Source organism: Brassica rapa, chromosome A07 (genome assembly GCF_000309985.2).
Source record: "Brassica rapa cultivar Chiifu-401-42 chromosome A07, CAAS_Brap_v3.01, whole genome shotgun sequence".
Taxonomy (NCBI): Eukaryota; Viridiplantae; Streptophyta; class Magnoliopsida; order Brassicales; family Brassicaceae; genus Brassica; species Brassica rapa.
In genome coordinates this window covers 17,038,186-17,054,411 of record NC_024801.2, presented here as the reverse complement: position 1 = coordinate 17,054,411, position 16,226 = coordinate 17,038,186, and the positions used below count along the sequence as shown (strand labels likewise).

The 16,226-nt window shown below is 30.3% G+C and overlaps 1 protein-coding gene and 1 long non-coding RNA gene across 2 annotated transcripts; one reads left to right on the top strand and one right to left on the bottom strand.

Annotated features, from left to right (window-relative positions):
- Positions 1-5,138: 5,138 nt before the first annotated feature.
- LOC103850222 lies at positions 5,139-12,645 on the bottom strand. Its single transcript, XR_004449361.1, has 2 exons — positions 12,570-12,645; positions 5,139-10,965 (listed from the first exon to the last, which is right to left on the bottom strand). It is a non-coding gene; the product is annotated as an uncharacterized LOC103850222 (long non-coding RNA).
- LOC103850223 (disease resistance protein RML1A-like) lies at positions 10,961-15,064 on the top strand. Its single transcript, XM_033275352.1, has 3 exons — positions 10,961-12,303; positions 12,410-12,697; positions 12,986-15,064. Exons 1-3 carry the CDS (start codon positions 11,218-11,220, stop codon positions 14,366-14,368), a joined length of 2,757 nt encoding a protein of 918 aa, XP_033131243.1. The 5' UTR covers positions 10,961-11,217; the 3' UTR covers positions 14,369-15,064.
- Positions 15,065-16,226: the final 1,162 nt, after the last annotated feature.

The window sequence follows — 16,226 nt, the reverse complement described above, 5'->3', positions numbered from 1 at the left end:
ATTTCTAGTGATGACGAGAATGTCGATGAATCCGATTGATGTATTTTCGATTTTGTGTAGTTTGTTTTATGAATAAGGTAATGTGAGAGTTTGTTTTATGAATAAGGTAATGTGGGAGTTTGTTTTGTGAATAAGAAAATGTGGGAGTTTGTTTTATGAATAAGTAAAAGTGGGAATTGTGGTTTGGAATATATGAATTAGAAGATAAGGAATTGTGGTTTGGAATGAAAATAAAGATAGAGTTTGGAATATATGAAGTAGAAGATAAGGAATATGGGGTTTGGGGTTTGGGGTTTCGGATTTTAGGGATTTAAACGGAATACTCGTTAATTCCTCGTATGTTGACGTCGAACTTACGACAAATTTCTCGTTTATTCCACGTAGGAGAGATTCGTCGTAAATACCACGTAGGACAAATTCGTCGTAAATACCACGTAGGAGAGATTCGTCGTAAATACCACGTAAAATAAATGATGAACGCGGTCCACTTTAATTCCACGTAGGACGGAATCGTCGTAAAAACCACGTAACCAAAATCGTCGTAAACACCTCGTACTGTAAAAACTAGAAAAAAAAAGAAAAAAAAGAAATATACTCGATTTTGTGTAGTTTATTTTATGAATAAGGTAATGTGAGAGTTTGTTTTATGAATAAGGTAATGTGGGAGTTTGTTTTGTGAATAAGAAAATGTGGGAGTTTGTTTTATGAATAAGTAAAAGTGAGAATTGTGGTTTGGAATATATGAATTAGAAGATAGGGAATTGTGGTTTGGAATGAAAATAAAGATAGGGTTTGGAATATGTGAAGTAGAAGATAAGGAATATGGGGTTTGGGGTTTGGGGTTTCGGATTTTAGGGATTTAAACGGAATACTCGTTAATTCCTCGTATGTTGACGTCGAACTTACGACGAATTCCTCGTTTATTCCACGTAGGAGAGATTCGTCGTAAATACCACGTAGGACAAATTCGTCGTAAATACCACGTAGGAGAGATTCGTCGTAAATACCACGTAAAATAAATGATGAACGCGGTCCACTTTAATTCCACGTAGGACGGAATCGTCGTAAAAACCACGTAACCAAAATCGTCGTAAACACCTCGTACTGTTAAAACTAGAAAAAAAAAGAAAAAGAAGAAATATACTCGATTTTGTGTAGTTTGTTTTATGAATAAGGTAATGTGAGAGTTTGTTTTATGAATAAGGTAATGTGGGAGTTTGTTTTGTGAATAAGAAAATGTGGGAGTTTGTTTTATGAATAAGTAAAAGTGAGAATTGTGGTTTGGAATATATGAATTAGAAGATAGGGAATTGTGGTTTGGAATGAAAATAAAGATAGGGTTTGGAATATATGAAGTAGAAGATAAGGAATATGGGGTTTGGGGTTTGGGGTTTCGGATTTTAGGGATTTAAACGGAATACTCGTTAATTCCTCGTATGTTGACGTCGAACTTACGACGAATTCCTCGTTTATTCCACGTAGGAGAGATTCGTCGTAAATACCACGTAGGACAAATTCGTCGTAAATACCACGTAGGACAAATTCCTCGTTTATTCCACGTAGGAGAGATTCGTCGTAAATACCACGTAGGACAAATTCGTCGTAATTACCACGTAACCAAAATCGTCGTAAACACCTCGTACTGTAAAAACTAGAAAAAAAAAGAAAAAGAAGAAATATACTGGATTTACATGTGGCAAGACTTCCAGCAATTATATTACTTAAGTCTCACCAACATAAATTCCAATATCATCTTCTCTTCCTTTTTTCTCAAATTTTTATAATTTGAATAGGATTGGATTTGAGAGTATGATGTGAGATAGGGTGTGATTTGGGAGTTTGGGTGTGGGTTGAGAAGGAGAGTTACGGGTATATTTATAGGGAAGCTTTCTTCGATAATTCCACGTAAACAAAATCGTCGTAACGTCCTCGTACCTAAAAAACACGGGCCTTTGTAATTCCTCGTATAATAAAACGCGGGCCTTTGTAATCTCTCGCTGTTTCGTCGTAAAAAAAAACACGGGCCTCTGTAATTCGTCGTAAAATTACGAGGAATTTGCGACGGAATGTAATCTTATATATACACCCCGAGCGCTCACTCTTTCTTTCCTCTCTACTTCCTCTCCACTTCCTCCCTGTTTCGTTGCAATGGTAAGCCTCTCTAATTCCTCTCTAATTTGGTTAGTTTAGGTAGATTAGGTGGTTAGTATAGGGAATTTAGATAAATTTACGGATCTTATGTTATTTAGTGTTGATTAGGTGGATAATGTTGGAAAATATACTGTTGACGAAAATTTAAAAAATTAAATTTTTTTCTCAGGTTCGAAAAGGTAGACTTACTGCCCATTACAGAGAGATGTTCGGTGAGCCGGATAATCGTTTAGACCCGTCGTCTTCATCAGCTCCCGGTTCTTCGGGACAAGAGACTGTCCCCGAGACTCAGTACACTCAGAGAGTCTTTGGGTCTCCTTCTTCTAGAGGACCATCGGTTCCTCCTCCCCCGATGACCATGCGACAACGAAATCCTATTCCAGGCGAGTCAACATCCGACACACATGCCGAGGCGGATGTAACGGCGAGGAGTGATGAATTTTATCGGGCGATTCACGACCCTTAGTTCTTTTTAATTTCGGTTCTTGTATTATGAATTCAAAACTTATTTATATATAAAATATTTTGGTTTTGATTTTTTTAGAATTTTAATTTTATTAATAATTTAAATAATTTAAATTATTTTTTTAATTATAATTTTTTATATTTCTGTAAAATAACGAAACGAAGTAAATTCGTAGCTAATTTTGCGACTTCTTTACGTGGAAGCTTAACGAGGTTTTTACGAGGAATTGTTTACAAGGAAATGACGTGGAAAGTTCACGTGGTCTTTACGAGAAAAGCTATCAAGGTATTTACGTTTACTTTACGAGTATTTACTTTCGAGTTATTTACGTGGGTTTTACAAGGAACGTCTTTCGTGGTATTTACGAGGAAATTTAGCGACGTCCTTACGTGGAAGCTTTACGTGGTCTTTACGACGAAATATTCCTCTTCGCTTTTACGACGAAATTATTTTCTCGCTATGTTACGACGAATTAGCGAGGATATATGCGTTACGACAAACGTATAACGACGAAACGAGTTTGCTCGCTAATTCCTCGTAACACTGCTTTTACGACGAAGTCACGAGGAAAACTGCCCTCGTAAAACTTGTGTTTTCTTGTAGTGTGAAAACAATAATTCTATTGCCAATGTTTTGTTTAGCTTTACTTCATAATTTATTTTATATAAGCTTTTTCTCTATTAGAAATTCACTTCCACAACCTATACTTCAAAATAACAAAATAAATACACAAGTTTAAAAAAAATCGAAACTTAATTTATATAGACATACACAATTTCGTGGAATCCTTTATCATGTAAAATATAATATTTCTTTCTATGATTTTTATTTTTTTCATAGCTATATATTTGAAGGGATAAACTATTTAAGTCTCTTAACTCCGCGCAAGGCGCGGGTTATCACCTAGTTATTTTCTTATTTCCATTAAATTTTGGTTGTGCATCAAATTAACCCAAGTTTATTCTTGTTACATAAGCAAGATTACTTTTGTTAGATATTGACCTAGTCGTCTTAAAATCAACGTTGACTTAGACGTCTAATAAGACATTCTGATTAAGTGGCATTATTAAATAAAGCAGAGTTGATTTGTAAATTGGCATATAAAAAAAGAAATTATAAAGATAGTTGGTTATATTGTTGTTAATTTATTATTTTATTTAATGATATCTTCATTTTGTTTTGTCGTAGAAACATACATTAATATTTAGCGTGTCATTTTTAAACTTTTCTTGTTTTTATTGCCGTAAATATAATAGTGCAAATTCTCCCACATTAAAGGTACAAGGAGGGATGTGACGAAGTAACAACAATATAATAAAAGAACCAAGTCAATTGAATCAACAAGTGTGCGATAATTAAGAAGACCCATTTGCAAGATTTTTTATTTCTTTTGCGAAACATTTACAATTTTTTTTTAGACTTGCATTGCTAGCATTTGAAAGATTTATAAGGTTGTTATATTAACTAGATCCTTTCTCCGCGCTACGCGCGGATAATATATTTAAATTTGTTACATTTATCATTTTTATTTGTATGTAAATTTTTCTATATTAAATTATATATAACTAATTTTTAAATTTGATTTTTTTTATATTTTTTAGTTTGAAGTAAATATTTCTATTATATGTAACATAATTAACTAAAAAAATATGAAAAATCAAGTCCGAGATTTTAGAGTTATGTAAAAAAAATATAATTATGTATAGAACACAAATTATCTTAGTTTAAAAGATCGGAATCTCATCTCGAATAAATTTACGAAAATAAAAAGTACTCCAATAACCTACTTAAAATATAAAACCTCCTTTTAAAAAAAAGCGTACTTAATAATATGTTTTTACGTGTAATAGTTGAAAACTGACAATTGAATATCGATCTAGAATATTATTTTAATATATCTAATTTAAAATATTAATTGTAATAAACAAATTTTGAATTTTGTAATATTACATGAATTAGAAGTCTTTAAAATCTAAAATCTATTTTATTAACATACTATATTTTTTATTCATTTATTATTTTTACGTTACAAAATATTGCTTTAGTTTTATTTGTATATATTTTTTTTAATAATTTAGTTTCTTTTTAAGTAATTTTAAAATTATCAAGAATATAATATATTTAAAATTATTTATTTAAATATATCCAAATATGATGTCTCATTTTTATGTGTGTTTGCGTTGAGCATATTTAATTTGTAATTTGTATATTTAATAACACCTTATTGCGTGTCGTTCTATTGTTTTAATAAATATGTTGTCATCTCATTTTTATTACTACTAACATGATTTTTTAGTGATCAGTGATAATGTATTTTTAACGTTATGTATTATATTTTATTGTATATTTTTTAACTCTTCGTGCTGACACTTTTCTTAGAATCATTTTAATTATATAATAGGTTTCAAGATGTAAATAAAACTGTGTATGTTGTAAATTTAGACTTTTTAGTGTAGCTGAGCACTATAAATTATAGAAATTATATTATGATTTTATTTTACTAAATCTTTCTTTCTGTGTATTTTTTTGTTTTATTTTGTATTTTTACAATTTTATTTCATTATTCTTTAAATACAGAGAATTGATATTTCCAATTTTTGTTTCATATACCTTAAAAGTCTTCGGTTGATTTTTGCTTGTTTTCTTTCTCTAATTATAATGTACAGTTCGACCGTTTCTTCTTTTTTTTTGGATCAAACTACTAATATCATCAGATAGAAAAGCTTAAACTCTAAGAATTGAGTGAGTATTTGTGCTAGAGAAAACTGATTTAACCAATAATATAGTGAGATATTATAATATTAGAAGGTATGGAAAGTCTTCTATGTTGTCTTATGCTGGACATAATTAAGTTGTTGCCAATTGATTCTATATTTGTGATAACTGGAAATACATCTTTATGTCTTCCTTACATCATCCTTAATTGATTTATGGTTCGACTATTTCTAATATACTGAGACTAACATAAAATTAGATGTTGATTATCTCCTCCCAATTAAGAATGCATAGAATGAGAGAAATTCAAGATGAGATCAGTTTACAATTTTGTCTTCATATCTATATAGAGTTAGTTTATAGATTACTCTATCTGTTTCAAAATATAATCAATTTTAATTAAAATATGTAATATTTAAAAGTTATTACTTTAGAAATCTGTTATTTAATATATAAATTTAATCAATTACACAGTAATTTACATAATTTAATTGGCTACACAATATCTAATAAATATAAAGTTACATTGAAATATAAAAACAATTTATATAGTGAAAAAAAAAATATTTTTAAACCATTATGTTATAAAACAAAGAGAATATTCAAATTATATTGAACATTAGAATAGTAAAAAACAGAAAAGCTGAAATCTCAACGTCGATCATTTACGTTGGCTATGTTATTAACTTTGAAGATAACGTGAATGATCAAGAACAAAAAGATTAATTTTAGCTTCAGTCTTTTTTTTAATCAGACAAATTTTAGCTTCAGTCTTTTTTTTAATCATTTTACCAAAAAGAAAAAAATAACAGGAAGATGACTAATAAAAAAAGATACAAACAGAGTACTGCAAAAAGGTGTTGATCACAATAGCAAACATTATAGTCTCAAAAATAGTCAACTTTATATTAAATATTAGTCAAAAATAATAAAATATATAATATTAATAAATTTCATTTTAAATATAATTTAACTTTAAAAAAATTTATCATTGTACATGGTGCAGAAAAACACCTAGTATTATTTGAATTTCAAAAACTATATGATGCACTAACTTTTTGTGACAAATCAAATTTAAGGAACTGGACAAGAGATTGAGAAGAGGGATGTGGAGAGGTACAAAGAGTCTTCACTTGATGAGTTATAATGGAGCATTGAAGTGTCATTGTTGTAGTCGTAGAAGTTATACCGGTGAAGTTGGGTAGACGAACAGATTTGGAGTCGCTGGAGACGTCTGAGGCAAGTAGGCTAAAGAAAAGGAAGCTATAAGTTATACAATGGGCTGGCTATTTTGACGGGTTTGGATGGTTCGAGACCCATCATCTAAACATTCGCGATAACGTGGCAGTTTGATTGGTAGAGAATATTTTATCCTATGTGGCACTCCTAAAAAGCCTCAAAATTAGTAGCTTTTATATAGTAGGATATACGTATGAGCATTCAAACCACTTCTACGTTTCTCCTTTCTTTTGTCTTTACCTATTCGTTCATTGTAACCCATTTTCTCATCCATTGCTAGCTTTCTCCTTCTTTAATTTCTCTCATGGCGTCTTTGACTCAGATCAGAAGATATCATGTCTTCCCTAGCTTCCATGGCCCAGATATTCGTAGATCATTCCTCAGTCATTTACATAAACACTTTGAAAGCAAAGGGATCACAATGTTCAAGGATCACGAGATCGAGAGAGGCCACACGATTGGACCTGAACTCGTACAAGCCATTAGAGAATCGAGGGTCCTGATGGTAGTGCTCTCAAAGAAATACGCTTCTTCAAGCTGGTGTTTAGATGAGTTGGTTGAAATCTTGAAACGCAAAGAAGATCAAGGGAAGATAGTGATGACGATTTTTTACAAAGTTGATCCGTCTTGTGTTCGGAAACAAAACGGGGATTTCGGAAGCATTTTTGAGAAAACTTGTGAAGGGAAAACTAAGGAACTTAAGCTGAGATGGACCAAAGCTTTAACTGATGTTGCAAACATAGAAGGGGATTATTCTCTAAATTGGTACGTATTTTTCTTTTCTTTTCTGTCTCTTGACAGTTTAGTGATTACATCTCTTTTGAAATCTACTGAAATTTCTAATTTCATAGATTTTTGTATAACCGAAGTATAATATGGAAATATTTATAATTTCACATTTCATAGATTTTATCAATTCTATTAAAACAGAATTATATTATGGAAATAAAATGGTTAATTGATTAAAATTAACTATTCATAATATATTTTCATTTAACTATAAATATATAAACTTTTAATTACATTATAATCTTATAAAATCCTTTTATTCTATATTTTAAAATAAATAAATTAGTAAAAATTGTTAAAATATAATTATAAATTAATATTCTGTTAATTTGAAAATTTAAAACGAAAAAATAATATAATCATATCTCGTTATAATACATAAGTATGATTAAATAATTAAAATAATGATAAATATAATTAAATACGTTAATATCCAAATTATTTTTTATAGAACATGCACATAAATAAGGAGGACATTTAGTGGCAAAAGATTCTTATACCATTGTTCTATATATATGCAATAAATAATTATTTAACTAAATAAAAATTATATTTTAAATAAATAAATTCTCATAAATAAATATAATTTTTATTTTATATTTTTGAATTGTACTTTTTTAAATTCGAACTTATTAATAAAATTTATTTATTTAAAATTTTCGATTTTTTTTTAAAATAAATTGAAAATCGAAAATTATGTTTAAAACTTTTTTAAAAAAATATATTTTTTAAGTATTTATTTATATATTTATTAGAATTCTAAATTTCACATTCTAAAAATCCTATCACACCTCTCAACTCTAAACCCTAAATCTAGATTAGTTAATTATATGGGTATAAATGTATTTTACCCTTTATTAAAAGGGATGGTGAAAGTAGTTAATTTAAATATGAAAAATAATACTATGAATGTAATATTTGTGGCAATTTTCCCATAAATAACACAATTTTATTTTTTCAGATAAACTTATTTTGAAAAAATTAAATATTATAAAATAAAATATGTAAACTAGTATTAATTAAATTAGATTATGAAATGAAAACTTTTAAATTAGTAAAATTATATTAAAATATAACTTGACAAAGAAAATTAGTAAATATTATGAATATACTAATACTATACGATTTTGTGTTTTTCATCAAACATGCAATATATCTAGACCAATACGAGTTATTTTAATGAACAAATTATTTGATTTTAATTCTGCAAATATAAACCACTAATAATTTTAATTTTATCTAATAGGTAGTACAATAAGTTATAAAAAGCAACAAAATAATTTTATTATATTTCAGAAAACAATTTTTTTATCCCAATAAAACTAAGAATTTTTATTAGAAAATCAAAAAAAAATATTCCAAAATATTAGCAACAGTTTAAAAGAATACCAAGCTCGGCTTTAGAGAAATTAACATGAAAATGATATAAAAAGCACAATCAGTGATTACTACGTAATCAAAACATATTTAAAAAATAAAATAACAAGATATAATATATCAAATAAAAATAAAAAAATGGCATACATATTACCATCACTAAAAGATCCACACACTCTTAAAGAAAACAAAATGGCACTACAACACCGTATCCTATACTTTAAAATTAAAGTATATAGTTGCAAAGTTCGAACGAATGCCGCAATACAAAACTCTACAAAGAACTATATTATTATGCATAGTCGACCGTAATGTCTTCATATCTCAATATCTTAACATCATATATAAACAAAGATCACAGATAAATAAGGGTTTATAAAAAAAATATATAACCTTTTTTCTTTTCTTTTTTTGGCACGAAAAAAAATAAATAAAGACAAATGTATAACCAATCCTTTGAAACTAAAGACAAATGTCAGCTCTTCTCTTTAAACCACCTCATCAATAGATTATTTATAAACTTGACACATAAGCATAATTTTTAAATATTAATGAAGAATCCTAAATTCTCATATTTTATTATTTAAACAAATTATATTAACAAAACATTTAATAAATCATAAAAAACAATTCTTGATTTTCAATCTAACCAAAATTCTGACATCAATCTTTTAATTAATAAATAATAACTTAATGAATATATAATATATTATCCATATAACCAAAAAATAGAAGTTTATTTATGCTATTTTTTCATGTTTCATCAAACACAGACCAACAAAAATAAAAAAGTAATGAATTCCAACAAAAAAACTATTATTTTTCGGCCACCAAGTTTAAGCCTAGACCAGATAAACAAATTATCGAAAATCAGAACTAATGATTAATACATAATTAAATATATTTTAAAAATTATTTGGAAAAACAGAAACTAACATAATATGAAAAATATAATAAGAAAATACATTATATAACTTGAACTTATTGAAAAGTTTAATAAATATTTTTAATTTAGTAAAAATTATATAATAAAGCTTAAAAATAAAAAAAAATACAGAAAAAATAGAGAAGTCTATAAGAAAGAAAAGAAAAAAAATCATTTACAATATCACATTTTCCGTTTCTTCAAACCTAAGCCAAAGACAAAAAAAAAAAGTAAATCTCATCCACATTTGTTTTCCTTTCTGGTCACTAATTAAGCTCAAATTTAGAGAAATTAACAAAAACAAAAATAAATAATAGGAACCACAACCAGTGATTAATAAATAATTAATTAAGATAAATATCTTACAAACTAATTGGAGAAACAAAAATAAGATAATATAACAAATTGACAATAAATAAGTTAGTAAAAATACATAATATAACTTGATTTGGTGTGAAAATTAGTTAACAAGTAATAATTTAGTAATTTAATCCAAGATATATAAACTTCGAGAACAAATAGAAAAAAATCATAAGAACAACAAAGAAATAAAAATGATTTGCAATATTATTTTTTAACGTTTCATCATCAAATCCCGACCAACGAAAAAAGAAGAAGAAAACTTACTAGAATTTCTTTCTTTTGTGGGTGCCAAGTTCAAGCTTAGAGAAATTAACGTGAAAAATGATATAAAAAGCACAACCAATAATTACTACATAATCAAAAAAATGATATAAAAAGTACAACCAATGATTACTACATAATCAAAACATAATCTTTAAAATAAAATAATAAGATATAGTAAATGAAATAATTAAAAAAAAAACATAGCTGACAAAAAAAAACATACATATTACCATCACTAAAGCATAGACATACTTCTAAAGGAAATAAAATAGCACCACAAACCGTCGCTTGCACTTTAAAATTAAGTAAATAGTTGTAAAATCCGGAAGAACACCAAAATACACAACAACCCTACAAAGAACACGATAAGAACATATATGATAGTGGATCACACATAAGAAATCAAACAATATAAAGTAACTACACTGTCTTATTCAATTCAAAGAATCATAACTCTATTCTTATGCAATTTATTCAACCGCAATGACTTCATCTCTCAGTATCGTAACATCCTGTATAAGCAAAGATCACACATAAGTAAGTGTTCACTAAAATATATAACCAACCCATTGAAACTAAAGATAAATATTAATTTAAACACTTAACTATGCTAAATTTCTGCGTTTCGCGCGGGCTCACTTGTCTGTATAGTAATCCGTTTGCATTGTGCATAGTACTGCATAGTTAAAAAGTTCAAAACTATTATTCGAATCATTTATTGATTACTTTGTGTAGGAAGTCGTCTAGCAAATGACATATGGTCTTATTAGTTTAATAATTTCTTTATCAAATTTCAAGAAAGGTTTAATTTCATATTGGAACTGATATATTTTAGATGTGTTTGTAAAGTAAACTTTTTATTTTAATCAATGCTTTAGTGGTGGTTTATCTGTAATTTAGACTTTTTGGTAGGCATGATGAAGCTGAGATGATCGGAAAAATTGCCATTGATGTTTCAAACAAAATCAATGTTACACCATCAAATGAATTTGAAGGGCTGGTGGGAATGGAAGCTCATTTGAGAAAACTAAACGCTTATTTACACCTTGAGTGTGACGAAGTAAAGATGATTGGAATCCAAGGTCCAGCTGGAATCGGTAAGACAACTATTGCTAGAGCTTTATTCAACCAGCTCTCTGCTGATTTTCAATTTAAATGTTTTCTCAAGAACCTCAAGGAAAAATATGAAACATTTGGTATGGATGACCATGATTCGAAATTGTATTTACAAACCCAGCTTCTATCCAAGATTTTGAACCAAAGAGATATGAAGGTACATCATCTAGGCACAATAAAAGAATGGCTACAAGACCAAAGAGTCCTTATAGTTCTTGATGAGATAGATGATTTGGAACAACTAGACGCCTTGGCTAGAGAACCATCTTGGTTTGGTTTGGGAAGCCGAATTATCGTTACTACTGAAGATAAAAAGATACTGAAGGCACATTGGGTAGATGATATCTACCATGTGGATTATCCATCGGAAGAAGAAGCTCTTGAGATCCTACGTCTATATGCTTTCAAGCCAAATTCTCTATGGGATGGTTTTGATGAGCTTGCAAAGAAATTAACAAATCTTTGTGGTAATCTTCCACTAGGTCTTCGTGTTGTGGGTTCATCTTTACGTGGTGAGAATAGGAACGAGTGGGAAGGTCAAGTTTCTAGGCTAGAATATAGCCTTGATAGGAAAATTGAGAATGTGTTAAGAGTGGGATATGACAAACTAATGAAGAAAGAACAGTCTCTATTTCTTCACATTGCGTTCTTCTTTAACAATGAAACCATTGATCATCTGACAACTATGCTAGCTGATAGTGACTTGGATGTCAGAAATGGGTTGAAGACCCTTTCCGAGAAATCTCTCGTGCATATATCAACGAATGGGTTGATCACAATGCATTGTTTACTCCAACAATTGGGGAGGCAAGTAGTTTATGAACAATCTAATGAACCTGGAAAGCGTCAATTTTTAGTAGAAGCCGAAGATATTCGTAATGTGCTTGCAAATGAAACTGTAAGTCCCGTTCTTCTTCCAATGTGTATATAGATTGCTTGATCAACAAGTATTTGGTATTTTTCTTACAGTTTCACCAGTCTTGTTTGAATTTTTTTTTTGTTAGGGCACTGGATCTGTCTTAGGTATATCACTTGATATGTCTAAGATAAGTGAGTTTTCTATCAGTGGGCGAGCCTTTGAAGGAATGCGTAATCTCCGGTTCCTAAGAGTGTATGGAAGAAATTTTAGTACATTGCAGATGTTAGAAGACATAGAATATTTACCTCGTCTAAGGTTACTCCATTGGGATTCATATCCAGGAACACTTCTTCCTCCAACATTTCGACCTGAATGTCTAGTCGAATTCCATATGGCATATAGTAAGCTCGAGAAGCTTTGGCGAGGTATCCAGGTTGGTATCATATATGTTTATAATGATTTAAGAAGCTTGATAGATATCTCAACCTCTTAAGAAAATATACCGTTTCTCAAAACTTAAACTAATGAATTTTTTTTTATTTTTAATAAAACTATCTACACTGGAAGTTGGATAATAGGGTGTACTTAGATCTAAAATGGTGTATTTTCTTATATAAGAAAAAGTTGCATATTTTAGAAGTTTGGAACTTTTTAATCTACTTTTCTTAATTGTTCTGATCTAAATACGATATATTTTCATTTGTTGTGCTTGACAATGCAGCCACTTACAAATCTCAAGGATATAGATTTGGGACATTCCAAAAACTTGATAGAGATCCCAGATCTGTCAAAGGCTACTAGCCTCAAGACATTGACACTTACATCTTGCACAAGTTTGGTGGAGCTTCCCTCTTCAATTAGAAACCTACACAAACTAAAAAAGCTGATGATGATGGGGTGCGCAAAGCTACAAATCATTCCAAAAAACATAAACTTGGCATCTCTTGAGGAAGTAGACATGAGTGATTGCTCACAGTTGCGAAGTTATCCAGATATTTCTATGAACATCAAGGACCTCGATGTTGGAAACACAAAGTTAGAAGTCCATCCATCAATTGTTGAACGTCTACCTCGTCTTGAGTGGCTTCGTATAGGCAGCAGAAACCTAAAGAGATTAACACATGTCCCCGAAAGTGTAACACATCTAGACCTAAGCAACAGTGATATAGTGAGGATTCCAGATTGCGTCATAGGCCTTTCTCGACTAGAAAGTCTTTTCGTCTTCAAGTGTAGAAAACTCGTGTCACTACAAGGTCTTCCCTCCTCGCTCAAGTACATAGATGCGACCGATTGTGGATCACTCGTGAGAGTGTGTATCTATTTCAATGATCCAATAAGGGGCCTCATGTTCCAATATCCAATCAGGGAACTCATGTTCCAAAACTGCTTGAAACTGGATGAAGAGTCAAGAAGAGAAATCATACAACAATGGGTTTACGAATACGTATGTTTACCAGGTAAAGATATTCCTTCGGAGTTCACTAACAAAGCTAAAGGAAACTCCATAACCATCCCTATGGTTACTTTCTCTTCATCCTCAAGATTCAAGGCATGTCTAATGCTTTCGCCAATCAAGTATTCATATCTTGATATAACTTGTCGTCTAATAACAGAAGGAGGTGTCATCATCATGGAGCTTAAATGGGATTCAATGAATGTTTCTCATTTTCTTACGGAGCATCTGTTCGTATGTGGTGGTAACTTGGTTCAAGAAACACGTAAAGTGGATGTTCAAGCGACCAAGATTTTGTTTGAATTCAGTTGCGTGGATAACCTCAAGATTCTTGAGTGTGGTGTTCAGATCTTGAGTGAGGAAACAGAGAGTTGTGATGGTAGCGAAGTGGATTACTTTGATACTGGAGGAAGCCCTGACAACCACACGTATGGAGATGAATATTATGAAATGGATGATGAAGTCGCTCAATCTGAGTATAAATATAATTGGAGTTGGCTTAAGAAGTTTTGGAGTGGAGAAGAAGATGAAAGAGACGACGATGATGAAGAAGAATATATAAACCACCATTATGGTTGGAAGACGGCCATGATGATGAAGGTGTTTGTGGTTGGTATGTCTTTGCTTTTGCTATATCTTGTTATCACATAAATTCGCTGCAAGCATTTTGATGTAAAATTACATATTTATCTCTCTTTTGTTCCCTTCCAAATATATCAGTTTTGATCTGAACAAAACTTGGGTTCACCCCCTGTGGTGAACTCTCTAATTCACCTGTACTTTTAACACCAATCAAATTGACATGTAGGATTAATAAAAAAGGAAATAAAACTTAAAAGAAAAAAGAAAAAAAATAGGTAAAAAAAAGTCTCCGTTAACAAGGAAAATAACGTGTGTTTTGTTACGCCGTCCATCGACGTCTTCTTCTTTATAGCCCAGAGAAGATAGAAAGCTGAGTCTCCAGTTCTATGCTTTCAAATCAAATTTTGATTTCATCTTCTCCAAATCAAATCAAGCCATGTTGCCTTATGAGTAGAAAGAGCGCTGATGGTGGAGATGAAGATGATGGTATGGGATTCAAACTTGCAGGCCCCAGGGAGGAAGAAGATGACTTTACTTGTGAACCAGTCTTGCCTAAAATTCAACAAAAGAAACTGATGGCAATTGGAAATCAGACACTACAACTTGTTTAAATAAAAACGCTATTTGTAATGTATTCTTAGAATATAGACTTGCAAGTTCATGAGAACTCAATGATGCAAGTGTCGTGATCTTTGATGTAGTAAGGTCACAGCAACAGACTTTTAATGTATTCTTAAAATATAGATTTGCAAGTTCTTTGTTGTATTTCTTCTTCTTCGTGGGACATATGATCTGTAAATCAGAGATATAATCCCACCAAACCCAAGGTTTCCTGGTTTAATTCCACACTTTGAGAACTGCAAAGCTGTCTCGAGTGTTCCACAACCACGTCTTTCCTATTGTCTTGAATATCAGTGACATAACCTTTCTCAAGAATCTGAGCAGTGCCTTTAAAATCCTTCACAAACTCCATCAACATGTCACACTCAACGATGGCATGGAGCTTGACTCCATAAGGGAGAGGCCGTACTATTGTAGCATTGATCTCATCCTCTACAATGACACATGAGGAATCTCCCGGGCTGCAGCCTAAAACTATCCAATGCATTGCCATAGTTATATTGTTCTTCATTGGCCATCTTAATGGATCCGCTTTTTTTTCTACAAATTTTACAAGAATTATACTTTCAACATATGGTTTGATTTTACTCCCATAGAAAATAAAGAATTTGTTTCTGTTAAATATCTTCAACCAGAGCCATGTTTGTTATTATGATGTTTGCATATCTTCAACCAGAGCCATGTGGATTTGAAGCTCAAAACCTAAGAGATAAAACAAAGATCACGTTTTATTCCTTACTAACGGCGGCTACTTATTTTTTTGATCTTTTGATCTTACTAACGGCGGCGACTTATTCCTTACTAAAGAGTTCACCACAGGGGGTGAATCCAAGTTTTGTTCTTTTGATCTTACCATTATTTGTTCAAATGTAACAAATGGTAAAGTATGTACCGGATTGAGACAAAAAAAAAAGGTAAAGCAAGTAGGGAAATTTGCTTGTATAACCCACAAAAATTTAATAATTTACTATCTATCTATTTTACCTAAGACTTATTCTTTGTGAACCTCTAGGTTCACCAACCAATAGGATTGTATTATTTTATATTCGATATATTTTTTAAAAAAAAATAAAATATTGTCGAGTTATATTATGTTTCTAAAATAGGTACGATACATGGCTGAACTGTTTTTTAGATTTATTTAGCTTTTTAGAGCTTGTTTGAACTTTTTTTTATGATCTGAAACTAAACAGTGTTTAAAAAAGTTACAATACATGGTGTGTAATATGTATAATTGCCATCGTACCTTTAATTCTCACCTATTCAACCGGCACAAACTCTCTCTTTTTTTAATTATTGTCTCATT

What these genes read in the sequence shown, in the direction of transcription:
- LOC103850223 (XM_033275352.1), top strand. Translation starts at nt 11,218, where the DNA reads ATGATCGGAAAAATTGCCATTGATGTTTCAAACAAAATCAATGTTACA. An exon ending in ATGTGCTTGCAAATGAAACT is followed by an intron (nt 12,304 to 12,409) that starts GTAAGTCCCGTT and finishes TTTTTTTGTTAG; the next exon opens with GGCACTGGATCTGTCTTAGG. An exon ending in AGCTTTGGCGAGGTATCCAG is followed by an intron (nt 12,698 to 12,985) that starts GTTGGTATCATA and finishes TTGACAATGCAG; the next exon opens with CCACTTACAAATCTCAAGGA.